Below are 13,897 nucleotides of genomic sequence, written 5' to 3'. Positions count from 1 at the left end.
CGTGCCTGTACGCCTGAGTGCAGCGTGAGATGGGCATGGAGTCGAGAATAGTGATTTCGGGCGCTGTGGTCCATATACTGTACCTCCATAACCAGCGCCCCAGGTAGTTCAACTTTAGACAGAGCGGCGTGTGGTGACGAGGAGGTCAACTTTGAGCAGACGTAGACCATCCGCAATACTCACCATTCACTGCTGTTTACCCATCTAGCAGGTGAGAGCGTGGACTTGAAATGGGTGATTTAATCAGGGGGCAACGCTGACCTACCTAGGTAGTAAGTACATAGACCTGAGATTGGACGAGTCCATCAATTCTTGCCAGTGCTTCCCCTCGATTCATTATTGGCTGTCAGTTTTTCTTGTAACCCGGCAGAACGGTATGGGACAGCGACAGTAGGGGTGGCAAAGGCGTGCTAGTAGCAATGCACTGACGCGCTCATCAGGATCTGGCCACACCAAGTCAACTCACAGCCTCGGCAGATACCATCATATTGAGTTCTCGCGAATTAAACACGGCAGGAGGTGAAATGAGAAGAACAAGAAATTCATAATAATGGGAATGTTTTGCGGGTTTAATATACCTTAGTGTCATCGATTGTCATGTTCGGACCGCCCCAAATTAATATGGCCACTTACCTTGATGAAAATCCCCAATCTGCAGTGTCTTCCTTGATCCATGTGGTTGATCGTGGAAGATCATCGACGGACTGAATGGGTACGAGGAGAAAATAGAAGCTCCTGCTAAGACATGCATGATCCTGGCCCATGGAAAATTGCTCATGTGTGGTCCGTCTTCCACAGCGTTCGGAACATTATTATTAGCAATATCCGTGCACGTCCTGGCTGAAGGCAGCATATGTCAACGATGTGGCATACACGGACGGCGATATAAAGTTGTTTCTCTTCGGGCACGGTCGATGCTAGCGCCTTGGGGCAGTCACGGCTCGAGACTAGAGTGTTGTGGTGTATACTTCTCTCCGAAAAGGAGGAAGTAGTAAGATTCTGAACTGTGCATTGGCCTAGCTAGATGTATGCATGTCAGCATTAGACTGACATTGACATTCAACCATTGTCAAAGCTGTATCCCTCCATTGAGCCACATGAGTCAGAGGCTTGTATATTCCCCGATGACAAAATGTTTTGGTTGTCGTTGGCGGCTAGGGAAAGAAATTACAAGAAGGTAGTACAAGTCGTCTGCAAGCACCCAGTACTACGTAATGAATGTTGAGAACAGGGATTCCACTGCAGGCAGTCAAGGTGAGGTTGAATTAGAAAGGGACTAATCACGTGCACACGTGTCTTAGACGTGTGGAGTGTTTGTTTATCAATTTGGTGAAAACACGAATTTCGAGAGGAGTTCTGAGGAACACCCAACTGCTGGAACCGTAGCCAGCACCTCAAAATCAGCAAGTCGAGTTACTTGCATTACGATCATGACGAACGGCTTTTTCTCCGCACTCTGGACATGATGAAACATTATTGTTGCAGAATCGAGTTGACAAGCGATTTATAGCCGAGTCGCATGATCGAGCACATGACGGACAACGCGTCAGTTGGGTCTAATATCCGCCTCAAGGATGGCCCATGCAGTCGCGCTAGGAGATCCTCCGGATTCGAGTTTGCAAATGACGCATGTTGAATGGGCAGTGCTCTCCGTCCATTCTACTTGGTCAATTGCCCTGTACCTTGCGTGCTGCCTCGTGCCCCTCATCTTTTCCGGGGCTACCGGGCGCCTTGCTTGACGCGGTTGTAACACCATTAAGCGAAGACGAGGACCGAGCAAGGTATCCATTTCTGGTACAGCATCATTCAAAATGCATCTCGATCCAGCCCGCATCGGAAGATCTTCTGTCGAGCAAACAAGGAAAGTGGGAAGTAAATCTACGAAAAATTTGATTGCATGACGTGTTTGTGATTGAGTTGCTGGCAAAGGTGGGCTTGAGGGGAGGAGAGAAGAGGTGTATCGGCAACCGGAGCGATAGCTCTGGGATTGTCAGACATTCAGATAGTTCCTGGACAACGTGGGGGGTATGACGCCCCAGCCGAGAAGGAAGAGGATTAGTGTGAAACAAGAGATAGCGATAAAGGCCCAATTATTTGGGCCTGGAGTTCGGCAGTGGCAATGGTGCTGGTATCCCCGTCAAGAACTGAACGGACTTCAGTTGGGTAGATGGCCATCCCATCTCAAACAAGACTTGCTGAGAGCATCGAAGGAGGTTCGTCAAAGTTACTCCGTCCTACTCGAATGAGGCGGTTCCAGGCTGTTGACAAATTGAGTTGATGAGACTCGCAGCCTTCAGAACTCTGAGAGAGCATGACTGAAGAAGTCGGTGCGACGGTGTCGCCGTGAACCAAAACAGCCACAGCCGAGAAGCTGAGGCATCTTGCGCCTGGAGCTAGACCCAATCTAAGAAGGCTCCATATTTGGTCATCATCGATTCATTGATAACACTAAATAGTGAATGGCGCAATCAATGGGCCGAAAACGAGCTGCCGACTCGGTCTTTTGTGATTATTATTGCTTTTGTCGTACTCGGAGGCGGTTTGACCATGTGACAAATGCCCACCATGGAACTCACGGTTGCAGAGTATCTGCATTCTCAAACCAGAATGCATTATTTCGGTATTGTTTGGTTGTGCAAGTTGCAATCATTGCTCGCTTGGAATGGAATGAACTTGGCGCTGGGTGACGGGCTTGTGCCATGCTTCCATGAGGCTGTTGACCTAGACTTTTTGGTTTTTCCTTTTGTTCTGTGCATTTGGAGGCTTAAGCCAAAAGGCAAAAGGCCGAACATTCTTGTGGTGTTCGTATCTGCGAACGTTCCACAAGCTGATTTCCGCACGCGCCGGGTGCTTCGATCTATGTGCGTCTTGCTGTGTGCACGTACCGCGTACCAAGTGCTCCCAACTGTACACCAGGGCAGATCATGACGGAACAGGCCTAGTGGACTACAATCGTTGATAGGTAGAAAAAAGTCGCTTATCGCACAGGGCAACCTTGTGTCACGGCGCCAAACTTGCTAAGTTGGGTCCAAGAAAGGAATGAAGCTGTCTAGCTGAGGGAGAAGCGTGGTTTAGCCTGCCGAAGACAGCACTAGCTGGGAACAGTGTTTCGTGCTGAGCCTTGAGGAGGTCCACTTGTACAGAAATTGACAGGCGAAGCATCGAGACAGTATGGACGCTCGAGGCGCCACGGGTTGATTGAAGCTGGAGGATTTACAGTACATCGGGATCTGAGATGGGCCCAAGCTATGACGATGACCATGGCCATGGACGATGGACGGTGGGGGACCGTGATCAACCAGACCAGAAGGTCAGTGGGCTAAGCCACCCCTGTTGATCTGAAGGTTAGAAATCACTTTGTGAAGAACGGGTCGATGACATAGGACAAGCGGACGAATATAGCAAGTAAGAGAAGCCTGGAAGTATATTACGCACCAAGAAGAAGAATAGCATGAGAGATGCCCCATGGTCGGAAATGCGGCAGGACCAAGTAAACAAACGACGCGGTCAGGCCGTGTTGCGAGAAGAGGGAAAAAACGGATCAGTCCTCTGGCACTCGGGAAGATCGAGTGCAGGAGCAGGAGCATGTTTCTGTCTGCTGCAGCAGCGCCTGAGTGCCATGGGGGGCCTGGTAGCCGGTGGCTTGCTGAGTGGACAGGCGTCGATTGTCAGACCAAGCTAAGCTCTGGCAGGGCCTACAAGACGCTGTGGTTGGCGGGCAGATAGCGGGGACTGGCTGCTGAAGGAATGGTCGAAGCGTTGGCCCAGAGCCGAAGACGCCCATTGGCACCCAGTGGCAGCCATTGGCACCATTCCCCCAGGCAATTGACACTGAAATGGGTCTGTGTGACATTTCGCCAATGCAAAGAGTCCAAACTCAACTCGTCCGCTTGGCTCGTCGCTCGGGATCAGGTACGGAGGACAGTCTTCGTATTGACACCGCAACGACAGCAGTTGAGGTGGGCTTGTACGTAACTCTACCATGGTCCAGACAGTAAGCTCTTACCTGGAGTTACTCCACCCAAGGGCAACTGGCCCTTGACTCTGGCGCCCACGGCTTCCCTACCCACTACCCATTCTCCAGTAGCAGGATCCCACTACCACCTGCTCTTTTACCCACTAGTTTAACCGGCCCAGCAACGGCAGTCCCTCGTCCAAGCCTCCAGCTGTCCTTGGTCTGGCTCCCTCCATTTCCATTTCCATTCCCATTTTCCATCTCCATCTCCATCCCCACCTGCCCCGGCACTGGCAGCGACAGCCCGCACCGCAGCGGCTCCCGCTCAGGCTGTACGCGGTAAGGTACCGGATGCAGGCTCTGCTCTCTGCTGCCGCTGCTCGTCTCGCATATGCTGCCCAGCAACAACAAGTGCCTTCTGCTCAACCTATCTTAAACCTCTTCTCCTTCCTTTTCTCCAGCCACCGAGCTGCAGGTCAAGGTCTCTTCTCACTCCCCGTTGTCTTCAGGCTCACTGGCATCGAGAAGAGAGACAGTAGGCCTTCACTTCTGCCCCGGTGGTCCGTCCCTCAACACCCTCCATCCATCCCACAGCCATCACCACCACCACGGCACCTCCTCTGGCCCTCCTCAATTCACCAGTCACTCTTTACAGGATCAACCGGATCTATCCAACGGGATCATGACTGCTTAACTGACGACTTGTTCCCCTCGTCCAAGTCCTTCAGTCCTCGAGTCCTCGAAAAGCCCTCGAACTCCCGGGACGTGCCACTCAATCCTTCCTTTCAACGGTCGGGCTTTTTGGCATTTTCTACCTGTCTTGTCTTCAACGGCCCTGTGGAACGACACCCTTCTCGAATCCCACACCTCTGTATTCCCTTCTGCTAGCTGGACTCACCCCCAACCTTCAGACTGGAACCATGCAGACTGGAATCATGATCGAGGCTTCCTCTCCCCTTGCTGCTATGCAGCCACCGTCCTACATGGGTCGCTGTGGAGGGTTTGGAGCAGATGCCCAACCATTGTATGCCTCGTTGGCTGCTGCCAAAGGCTTTGGTGTGAATAGCTTCAACTTCCGGGATCTCTCCATGAAGAGACCTACACAAAAGTCTCATCCAGACTACTTCAGCATGAGACCTGTCCGTGGTTCATCACCCACGGCCAGTCTTGCGGCCGATTTATCCCAAAACTTCCATATCGATCAGAGGTATGTCGACCAGTCACTGCAATACACAAGGACCTGTCTGTATACTAATATTCCAATAGTCCACAACAGCCAACGCCTCGGAGGGCACTTTTTGCCAGCACTTTGGACAACCACCGTAAGCTTGGTGCAATCCGTCCGTCTACACAAGCACTGCAGAATTGACAAGCATTATAGCCAACCTCACAACTCCCCCCATTCCTTCTTCCTCTCCCGGAGGACAAGACTGTATGGACATGGACTTTTCCCCTTTACCACACAAGGTTCCTTTTGCCACAGTCGAACTACAATTACAGTCCCCGACGCCTGAACTGACTCCAGCGGATTCCTCGTCACTCTGCATGCCGTCCCCTCTTGCTGACTTAGCAAACGAGCCAATGCGGGTCAGCCTGCCCACAGAGCGGCGGAAGTCGGGCACTTTACGACCAAGCTTGTCGAGAGCAAAGGGCTACAGCACTGGAACCCTTCCTCAGAAACCTGCAACTGAGAGTCAACTTCCACCATTCAAATTCGGTAACTATTCAACTAAGCCAGCCACATCTTCATCCCTGTCCCTATCCGAGATCTTTGCCGACTCCCCAACTCAGGACAAACAGTCTCCCCGTTTACCAACCCAGGCCTTCTTGCCCCCGAGACCCCGTTCGGGAATCTCTTTGGCCTCGCACTCGTCTAGAAATGGGTCACCTCTCGGTGCGCATATGCGCAAGACTTCAAATCCAGTGATGAGACCACGGAAACAGTTTCGTCGCTCTCTCAGCATGTTCGAACATCCTGAGGACGTCATGAGGCAGGAAAAGGACCGTCTGAGCCCGCCTCCACCTCTGCTACCCTCCATCATGGATGTTGAAGCTCCCCACGTTCCACAGTTGCCCCATTTCGACCCCGAGGGTGAGACTGGCGCGCTTCCGAGGATCACCAAGGAGACAATGGTCGAAATTCTCGAGGGCCATTTCAATCATCTATATGAGAAGCTTGTCATCATTGACTGCCGCTTTGAGTATGAGTACGAAGGTGGTCACATCTCAGGCGCCGTAAATTTTAACGACAAAGAAACATTGTCGGCACAGCTTTTCGATGTAGAGCCCACGTCGAAGGCACTCTTGATCTTTCATTGCGAGTATTCTGCTCACCGTGCCCCTTTGATGGCCAAGTTCATTAGAAACAAAGACCGGGCAGTCAACGCAGACCGTTATCCTGCATTGACGTACCCAGAAGCGTATATCTTAGACGGAGGTTATAGCACATTCTTCAAGGACTATCGAAGTCGTTGTTATCCTCAGAATTACGTTGAGATGGATGCAAAGGAGTACGCCACCGATTGTGAGCGAGGTCTCGGGAAAGTGAAACAACGATCCAAACTTGTTCGAGCCCAGACCTTTGCCTTTGGCCAACACTCACCACAGATCGACTCGAGCCCCACTGCCATGGGTCGAAGTCGTCTTGACAGTGAGATGGACCTCGAAATGAGTCTGGAGTATACTCCTGTTCCAGCTCTGCGATCGGGCATTGACGCTCTCCGTCGAAACCAACGAATGCTTTCTTATTAATGGATCAGGGTCTGCAAACATATTGAATTTTAGCCTGGCGTTTGGAGCGGTATCATCCTTTCCACTTTGGGTGGGCAGGAGATTTGGCGTTCCTTCCAGCCAATGGTGGCTTCTTGGACCTTCTACCCTTCCCCAGGCATTTTTGTTTCTTGCCTGCCGGCAATTTTGTCTTGACGAATTGTTGGCATGCCCCTTTGTTGGGAGCTTTACACTGAGCCTGTAGTGGGTTCAGTCATCCTTCTCTCCACGAACCAGCATGTCGCCTTTTTGCACGTTGAACGTGTTGGCCATGCCATGACTGAGACCAATTGAGCACGGTCAGACACATAACCATTCTCTTTTTCCAACTTCTACCACATCACCTTGCAACTCAACGGCGAATTATGCCATCTGCAAGCCAAGAGAACTGCACACAACTTTCAAATCGCAAATTCATACCATTGTTGATCTCTCGCTTCAGCACACCTCCTCTGCGCCAAACAAACAACCCGATTTTTAATCAGCGTGATTTACTCTTGATTCTTTCACCTCCGACTTGGCCTCGACTACATTGTACATGCAGCTTCTACAACCAAGAATCCCTATTTCGGGCCAGACGTATCATAAGGGCGCAATGCGGTTACAGACGTATTTTGTTCATCAAGGCGGAAAAGGGGAAATAGGTTCGGACCAATACTTTGTTTGAAATGGGCGCTAGGGCTGTGGTGTACCAGCGTCATCATCAGTCCATCTTGCATCATTGAGCGGAACTTCTTAGCATAGCGATGCATTTGGTGTCGATTGGCATTAGCACTGGCTTGGGACTACCTAGCCAAGGTAAGGTACTGACCACGGTCGACTTTTCCAAGCGAACTTGAGCGGATAGCGATAGCAATACACATTTGATTGTTGTAAACAGCCGGAATGAAGATGCTCCGTTCTTTTTCTACCTGAACACCCCCTGGACCTCACTCAGTCCTGTCCCCAGCTACTCTAACAGCCTTGTCGACGTCGTTTTACTCTTTATTTCTTATTGTAGGCTTTTCGCTGACTCAGTAGGAGAACCACGACGGACGGGGAGAATCTACTTGTGGCTAGAGGAGCAAGTACAGCGTTGGTCCCAGTGGTTCCTAGATATCTACCTCTTGGTTGATGATTACGTCGTTCTTGCGGCATTTATATATGTATGAGACGCTGTCTTTCCACCGGTCTATCCCACTTTGCCTTCATGGAGCACCCATCAACCTCAAACGTGTTCACCTGATTTCATGCCATCTTACATCTCCTTTTCTCACGTGTCAATCTCGCATTCTCCTCCTCACCCTATCTATCAATTTTCTCATCTCTACACGGCGGCTGTCGACCGGCTTATTTCAAGTGTTCCTGTTCCTCAGCCTGGGTTCCAATAGCGTAGTTTCCCAAACATTCTCCAACGCCTTGCATAAATCAACAAAACTCGGCTGCATGATAGATTGACATACGAAATCTCTCAACGCTGGGTTGCGGATCTCGGGTGGTAAAGTTGCCCAGGCTCGGAGACTGGCATCAGAGTTGGCGAAAGGTGAGCCGTGGGCGAGTTCGTTTTTCTCTGCATCTGATGTGTGAACGACAGTAGGAGCTCTATCAGGGGTGGATTGGTGGTCGATGGAGAAAGATCTGGCTGGGATTGTCTGAGCTTGCTCTTCGTGCCTATGTACCTGCTTACTCGGAGAAACTGGGTCGGCAGCCACTGCAGCGGGCCTTGGAGTATGTGTCTGGATGATCTGATCCGCTGGAGTGCACGGAAATGCGTGACCAACATCCTTTGGTGTTCCTTGGATCTCAAGATCCTGCACAACTAGTTTCCTGTTCGCAAAATCGACGTCATGCTTGTTTCTGTCGCGGACACGGGATGCCTGTGCCGGAATGCTTGCACTCCTAGAATCTCCGACTGGATCTTTCGATTGTTGATTCATGGTCTGGTTCGATGTTTGCGCAGTGAGGATACTACGCGAACGAGTCATGCGTCCTAATTCTGGCCGCTGAAGATGTTCGTCAATAGAAGAGATCGTGGTATTATTCTTGGCAGGTTTTTTGGCAGCAGGCTTCTTACGAGTAGGAGCAACTCGAGGCTTCTTCGCTGGAGTCTTGGTCGCAGTCTTAGCGGCTGCTCTCTTAGATTTAGCGGCGGGGATGGAGGGTGTCAGATCCTGGTCTGGGCCGCCACTCATTCCGGGGTTTTCAATTGCCCAATCTCGGGAACTGTTGCTCCTCGGTTCAGTCATTCCAGTGGCTGTTGTGGTAACCTCATTGGGAGGCTTCACCGCGCTCGAGGGCTTTTGTGTGGGAAATGGAAGCTCTCTTCTCGGAGGAAGCAGAAGACTCGCTTTTTGATCCGCCGAGTGAGTGGTGCTTGGCCGCGGGATATCATATCGGTCTGTACCCGTCTGCCCTGAGACAGCATGGTTCGTCCCCGAGTGAGGCATCATCCCTATATACCCAAGGGTGCCGTCGGCCCGATAGCTCAATGCACTGATGGTTGGGACGAGAGTAGTGCCAGTGGTAGAGGAGAGGTTGGAGTGATTCCCACTGATTGGGTTTCTCGTGTTCTGTATCGTGGGCAGCTGACCGACAGAATGATCGTTAGAACGAAAATTGGGTGGTGGCATGTTATGAACTGTAGGTGCTGAACTTAGAGTTGAGATAAGTGGTGGATGCGGCCCGGGGTTCATCTCAGATGCGAGAGGGGCTCTGTTGGCATAGGACCGAGTACCACATTTGGTATTGGGTACACCGATTTGCGAAGCCGAGTCATCGGGTAGAATATTGGAAGGCTGATTTTGGGCCGGCGGCTGCTTGGTTGCAGGGAAAGAACCGGCTTCGACGGTTGGAACATCAGCACGGGAGAGAGATTTCATGGCATCATAGTAGTGCTCGTTGGTAGCAAACCGCATTTGAAACCTTCGGATCTGGAGACATTTGTGAGCAAGGAAGGTATACTATGGAATAGAAGTCACCTGTCCATTGGGCATGGGATATTTGATGGCAATGTTGGGTACTTTGACAATGATGGTAACCTGGGGGACCTGGGCATCTAGCAACGAGGTGGGGGCGGTGTTCATGGAGCGGTGAGCTTCTTTAGCCAGCACATAAAGATCGATTTCTTCCTAGGGGACAATGAGCATCCTCTGAGAACGACCACTCTTGATATACCATGATTTCTGGGTCCCGCAAGACCTTTAACTTCTGGCGATCCTCAACCTGCCCATTGTCCAGCAGGGTTGGACTTGTATCGAAAAGGGCAAAAAGACTGTTCTTGCTGGAGAGATGAATCCATGGGATCGGAACGATGTTCTCATTGGAGACGGTGGCATAGGAGAACTTGGTTAGTGGGAGACACAAAGAAGAAGGTAGAGACGAAGAGAAGGTTGAAAGAGGTTGGGATGGCATTTGGAGATGATGATTTCAGGCTATGGAATGGAACGAGCAGGTAGATAGCTAATGGTAAGGAGAAGAGGCGGGAGTGATGGCTGCTGATGTTAGACTTGTGAAGGAAAGGTGGTTAAACATCCGCAATGAGACTTGTGTTGTTTGTGAAATTGGATAGATGGGTATATTAGATGCATGGTGGTGGTGGTGGCGGTGGTGATAGAGGTGGCGAGTGTTTGTTCGGAAGAGATTATCCGGGCGGGACAAGCCGAAGCTGCATGGGAAGCGACGACCTGAATCATGTCCGCGCCTGCCCTTGCGCGATCATGAAAACCTGGCGAGAACGCCAGTCCTCTTTGGTCCTTAGTCGACGGTTTGCGCTGCGCTGCCCGGGGCGTCGCATCAACTTCATTATCATTTTACAAGTTACCTGAGATCGACAAACAATTCGGCGGCCCTGTCTGTTCTGTCCACCTCTCCCTTGCGCGCGTCTTCGTTCTCGCACAACTTGTTTCTTCGCATCGCGCGATGAGGACTGGTCCTCACCACATTTCATCGCCCAAACACTCCTCATAACCCACCTCCCATCATGACCTCACCTCCGAAGAAGTTCATCGAAGACGAGGTCGAGTTCCTGGCAGATGTTGCTGCATTTCATGAGAAGCGAGGGTGAGCGCGCTGTCAAGATTGCCCTGCCCTGCCCCATCTTCGCCTATGCTGACCTGGCCTCTCCAACAGGACTACCTTCGACCGTGAGGGCAAAGTCAGTGGACGTCCCATCTCCCTACACAAGCTGTATCGTCTGGTCATGGATCGCGGTGGCTATGACGCCCTATCTGCCGAACGCATGCAATGGAGAACTCTGGTGAAAGAATTTGGTGTTGGGAAAAACCACGAAGCCGTTATGACATTTCAACTCAAAACCGTGTATTACAGAAATCTGGCGTATGTTCATCCAACCGTTGCACATTTTCATCCCGACCGCTGCTGACCCTGTTGACCCCCAGCGCATATGAGATCGAGACATATTGGGGCGAAATTCCTCCTCCTCGGGAAATTCTTGAGGACATCAGTGCAAAGGGAGGTGACCTACGTGCACGAACCCTTGAGAACTTTCCTACCCCCAACACTCCCAATTCACGTTCCCTTGCCCACCACGGGCTGGACGGCACCATCGATGCAGACGCACAGGAATCCGCAGATGAGGACAAGTTGACTACGCCGAAGCGTGAAAAACCAGAGCCCGAAGAACTAGGAAGTGCTGGACGATATCCTACTCGTACGTGACAACTCTTTGTGCGCACTTGCTGCATCTGTCTGCTCTTGTACAATGGCACTCCGATGGCACGGCTAATCTGAGATGTATAGGTCAACTCAGACAGGACCCTAAACGCACCCAAATGTACCAGCCAGATTCCCTTCCCGCGAGAGCCCGAACCCTGCGTGCCACTGATTCCCCATCCACGCCAACCGCGCCGCAACAACCTCAACCCAGTGGTAGCATAGAAGATCCTAGACACCCAGCATTTGACTGGTATGAGCACTACAAACCCAAGCAATCTCTTGCTCTGACGTTGCGGCCTCACCTGACTCCGGGCAACAACCCCATTGAATTCTACTCCCGCAAAGCCCAACGTAAAGCACAAACTAAGTCGCGTCTCACCACGAATCAGCAGCAAAACTTACGCCCCTTTCTGCCGAACCAGATGAATGGTCCAAGCATTTATTTGAGGTGTCTGTATGGTTTGCGCTCCGGGGTGGCGAGTGAACAAAAGTTTGCACTGCATCATCTTGTTAAGGTCTCGTATGAGCGCGGGGATAAATACAAATTCGAGGGCTTCCCATTCCTTGCTGAATCTCTGGTCGAGAAAGCCCTAGAAATCACTCAGCTCGCCACTGGAGTCAGATGGACGGTCACATATGGCGAAGATGATGGGGATTCCCCTGCGAATACCTTGAACGCGGCTTTTGGAACGTCCAACTTGCTTGAACGAATACAGTTATCACATGTTGATTCAACCGAGGTCGTTGAAACCGATGAGTCGTCGGAACGTTTGGAGAGACTGAAGGAGGCCGCATTGGTCTTACGCAACATGGTAATACTCGAGGAAAATGCTCTTTTCATGTCCAAATTTCCCATGTTCAAGGATTTCCTCACCATTGCTGTCTCGCTTCCCGATCAACCTAGACTGGCAGAATTCAGACAGTCGGCGCTAGACATGACCGAGCAGGTCTCCCGATATTGGCCAATCACGCCTATCGATCCACTCTACCTCTCTCTGATCCCTCTTCTCGAATCCAATGACAGATCAGTGCTCATGTCAGCTCTGAGGTCCATCAACAGAATGGGTATTGCAACCCAGGAAGTTCATCAACTGACTGGAATCCCACTCTCGACCATTGAGAGGCTCTTTTCAATGATTCTTTTGGAGTCCGATGTGGAGCTGTTGGAGGCAACCTTGACATTTCTGTACGAATATACCGCCACGCCGGATAACAATACCGAGTTACTCTCGTCTCAGTCTCACCTTCTTCCCTCCATGATCCCGCGGTTGATCAATCTGTTGTCATATCAAGCTTCAGTCACGATCGAAAATGTTATGGGAGCACCCTCGCCTGAAAAGATACCTATTACGTCGGTGATACCCAGCATCCCACCAGATCTTCATGCTCAACTGCTGGGGTTCCCCGAGCCTGAACGCTCCTCCAAATGGCTCAGATGTTGTTTTGAAGAATCACCGACTGATGATATTACACAAATTGCAATCTGGCAGGCATACCAGGGCCGGTTTGCTCAAAACAACCCCATTCCAGCTGCTGAATTCATTAAGAATGTCTCAAACACTTTCACCACGGCACAAGCCCAAGTCATCAACGGTAGCACACCGCGATTCATCATCAAGGGGATCAAGCCGAGGAGGGTGTTAGTTGACCTAGATAGGAGACTCCGTTTCTTCAAGTGCTTGTGGGAAATTGGACGGTTAGATCCGACCGATCCTGCCAGTCGCAATAACCAGAAGAGCTCCTTGTGTGGCCAATGGTACTCAAGCCGCGAGAATGTTTGGAATCATGTGGTCAATGATCATTTGCGAGTTCAACGAACAGCCGATGGTCGTTTTACAGCGAGTACGCTTGGGTCGTGGACATGCCGATGGACTCTTTGTGGCCGAGCGCACCCCTTCGCCAAAGCTAGTGACATTGGCTCGCACATCCAGGTCCATATCCCAAAGACACCGGAGGGCATGTCTGAAGTGGTTCATGAATTGGCCAACGTGGGTAAAAAGCCAGAGCGCATTAATACGAAACATGCATACCAATACACCTTGATGGATCAATCCAATCATCCTGCTGGTATACCCTGGATGAGTGTGATGATTCTTCGAAATCTGGCACGTTACGCAAACAAGCCCCAAGGAAATCAATTTGAGAAAGATGGCTCTCCTCTTGTGGATCAGCTGTTTGGTGGTCACAAGTACGCGCTGTTCAACATTATGAGTGTCACTCGTACCTTACGTGACTATATCGTGGACTTGGTGTACATGATTGAGCAAAGTGAGCGTGCGCAGAAACGAGGCGTCAAGAGAGAATATGAGTCAGACGAGGAAGAGACGGGCGTGTAATCGAGCGAGTGACGGATCATTGTTTGCATCATGTTCATATTTAGATGTGGCTTGATTTCGACAGAGGTCTGATAAATCTCTTTCTAAGGGTTGACGGCGACGCGGAATTCTACGACCAAACCAACTCATGTGTTTTTACTACCCTTTCAAAGCATGGCGCTGTCTTGGGGCTGAGGGGACATGG

General features: G+C 50.9%; 3 protein-coding genes across 3 annotated transcripts; 2 read left to right on the top strand and 1 right to left on the bottom strand.

The window, feature by feature from the left end:
• Positions 1-4,875: 4,875 nt before the first annotated feature.
• Positions 4,876-6,706, top strand: A1O9_11834 (M-phase inducer tyrosine phosphatase; the record flags this gene model as incomplete). The annotated part of the gene is made up of 3 exons (XM_013399343.1): positions 4,876-5,162; positions 5,222-5,277; positions 5,337-6,706. The coding sequence occupies 3 exons, from the start codon at positions 4,876-4,878 to the stop codon at positions 6,704-6,706; spliced, it is 1,713 nt and encodes a 570-aa protein (XP_013254797.1).
• Positions 6,707-8,058: 1,352 nt separating this feature from the next.
• A1O9_11833 (uncharacterized protein) lies at positions 8,059-10,114 on the bottom strand (the record flags this gene model as incomplete). The annotated part of the gene is made up of 3 exons (XM_013399342.1): positions 8,059-9,633; positions 9,682-9,831; positions 9,878-10,114. The coding sequence occupies 3 exons, from the start codon at positions 10,112-10,114 to the stop codon at positions 8,059-8,061; spliced, it is 1,962 nt and encodes a 653-aa protein (XP_013254796.1).
• Positions 10,115-10,682: 568 nt separating this feature from the next.
• A1O9_11832 (uncharacterized protein) lies at positions 10,683-13,713 on the top strand (the record flags this gene model as incomplete). Its single annotated transcript, XM_013399341.1, has 4 exons — positions 10,683-10,762; positions 10,832-11,038; positions 11,101-11,372; positions 11,462-13,713. The coding sequence occupies 4 exons, from the start codon at positions 10,683-10,685 to the stop codon at positions 13,711-13,713; spliced, it is 2,811 nt and encodes a 936-aa protein (XP_013254795.1).
• Between the last annotated feature and the right edge of the window lie 184 nt (positions 13,714-13,897).

The sequence above is a fragment of the Exophiala aquamarina genome, assembly GCF_000709125.1.
Source record: "Exophiala aquamarina CBS 119918 chromosome Unknown aczIA-supercont1.19, whole genome shotgun sequence".
Classification (NCBI taxonomy): domain Eukaryota; kingdom Fungi; phylum Ascomycota; class Eurotiomycetes; order Chaetothyriales; family Herpotrichiellaceae; genus Exophiala; species Exophiala aquamarina.
Note: the sequence above shows the minus strand (reverse complement) of the source record. Positions and strands in the feature narration are given on the sequence as shown.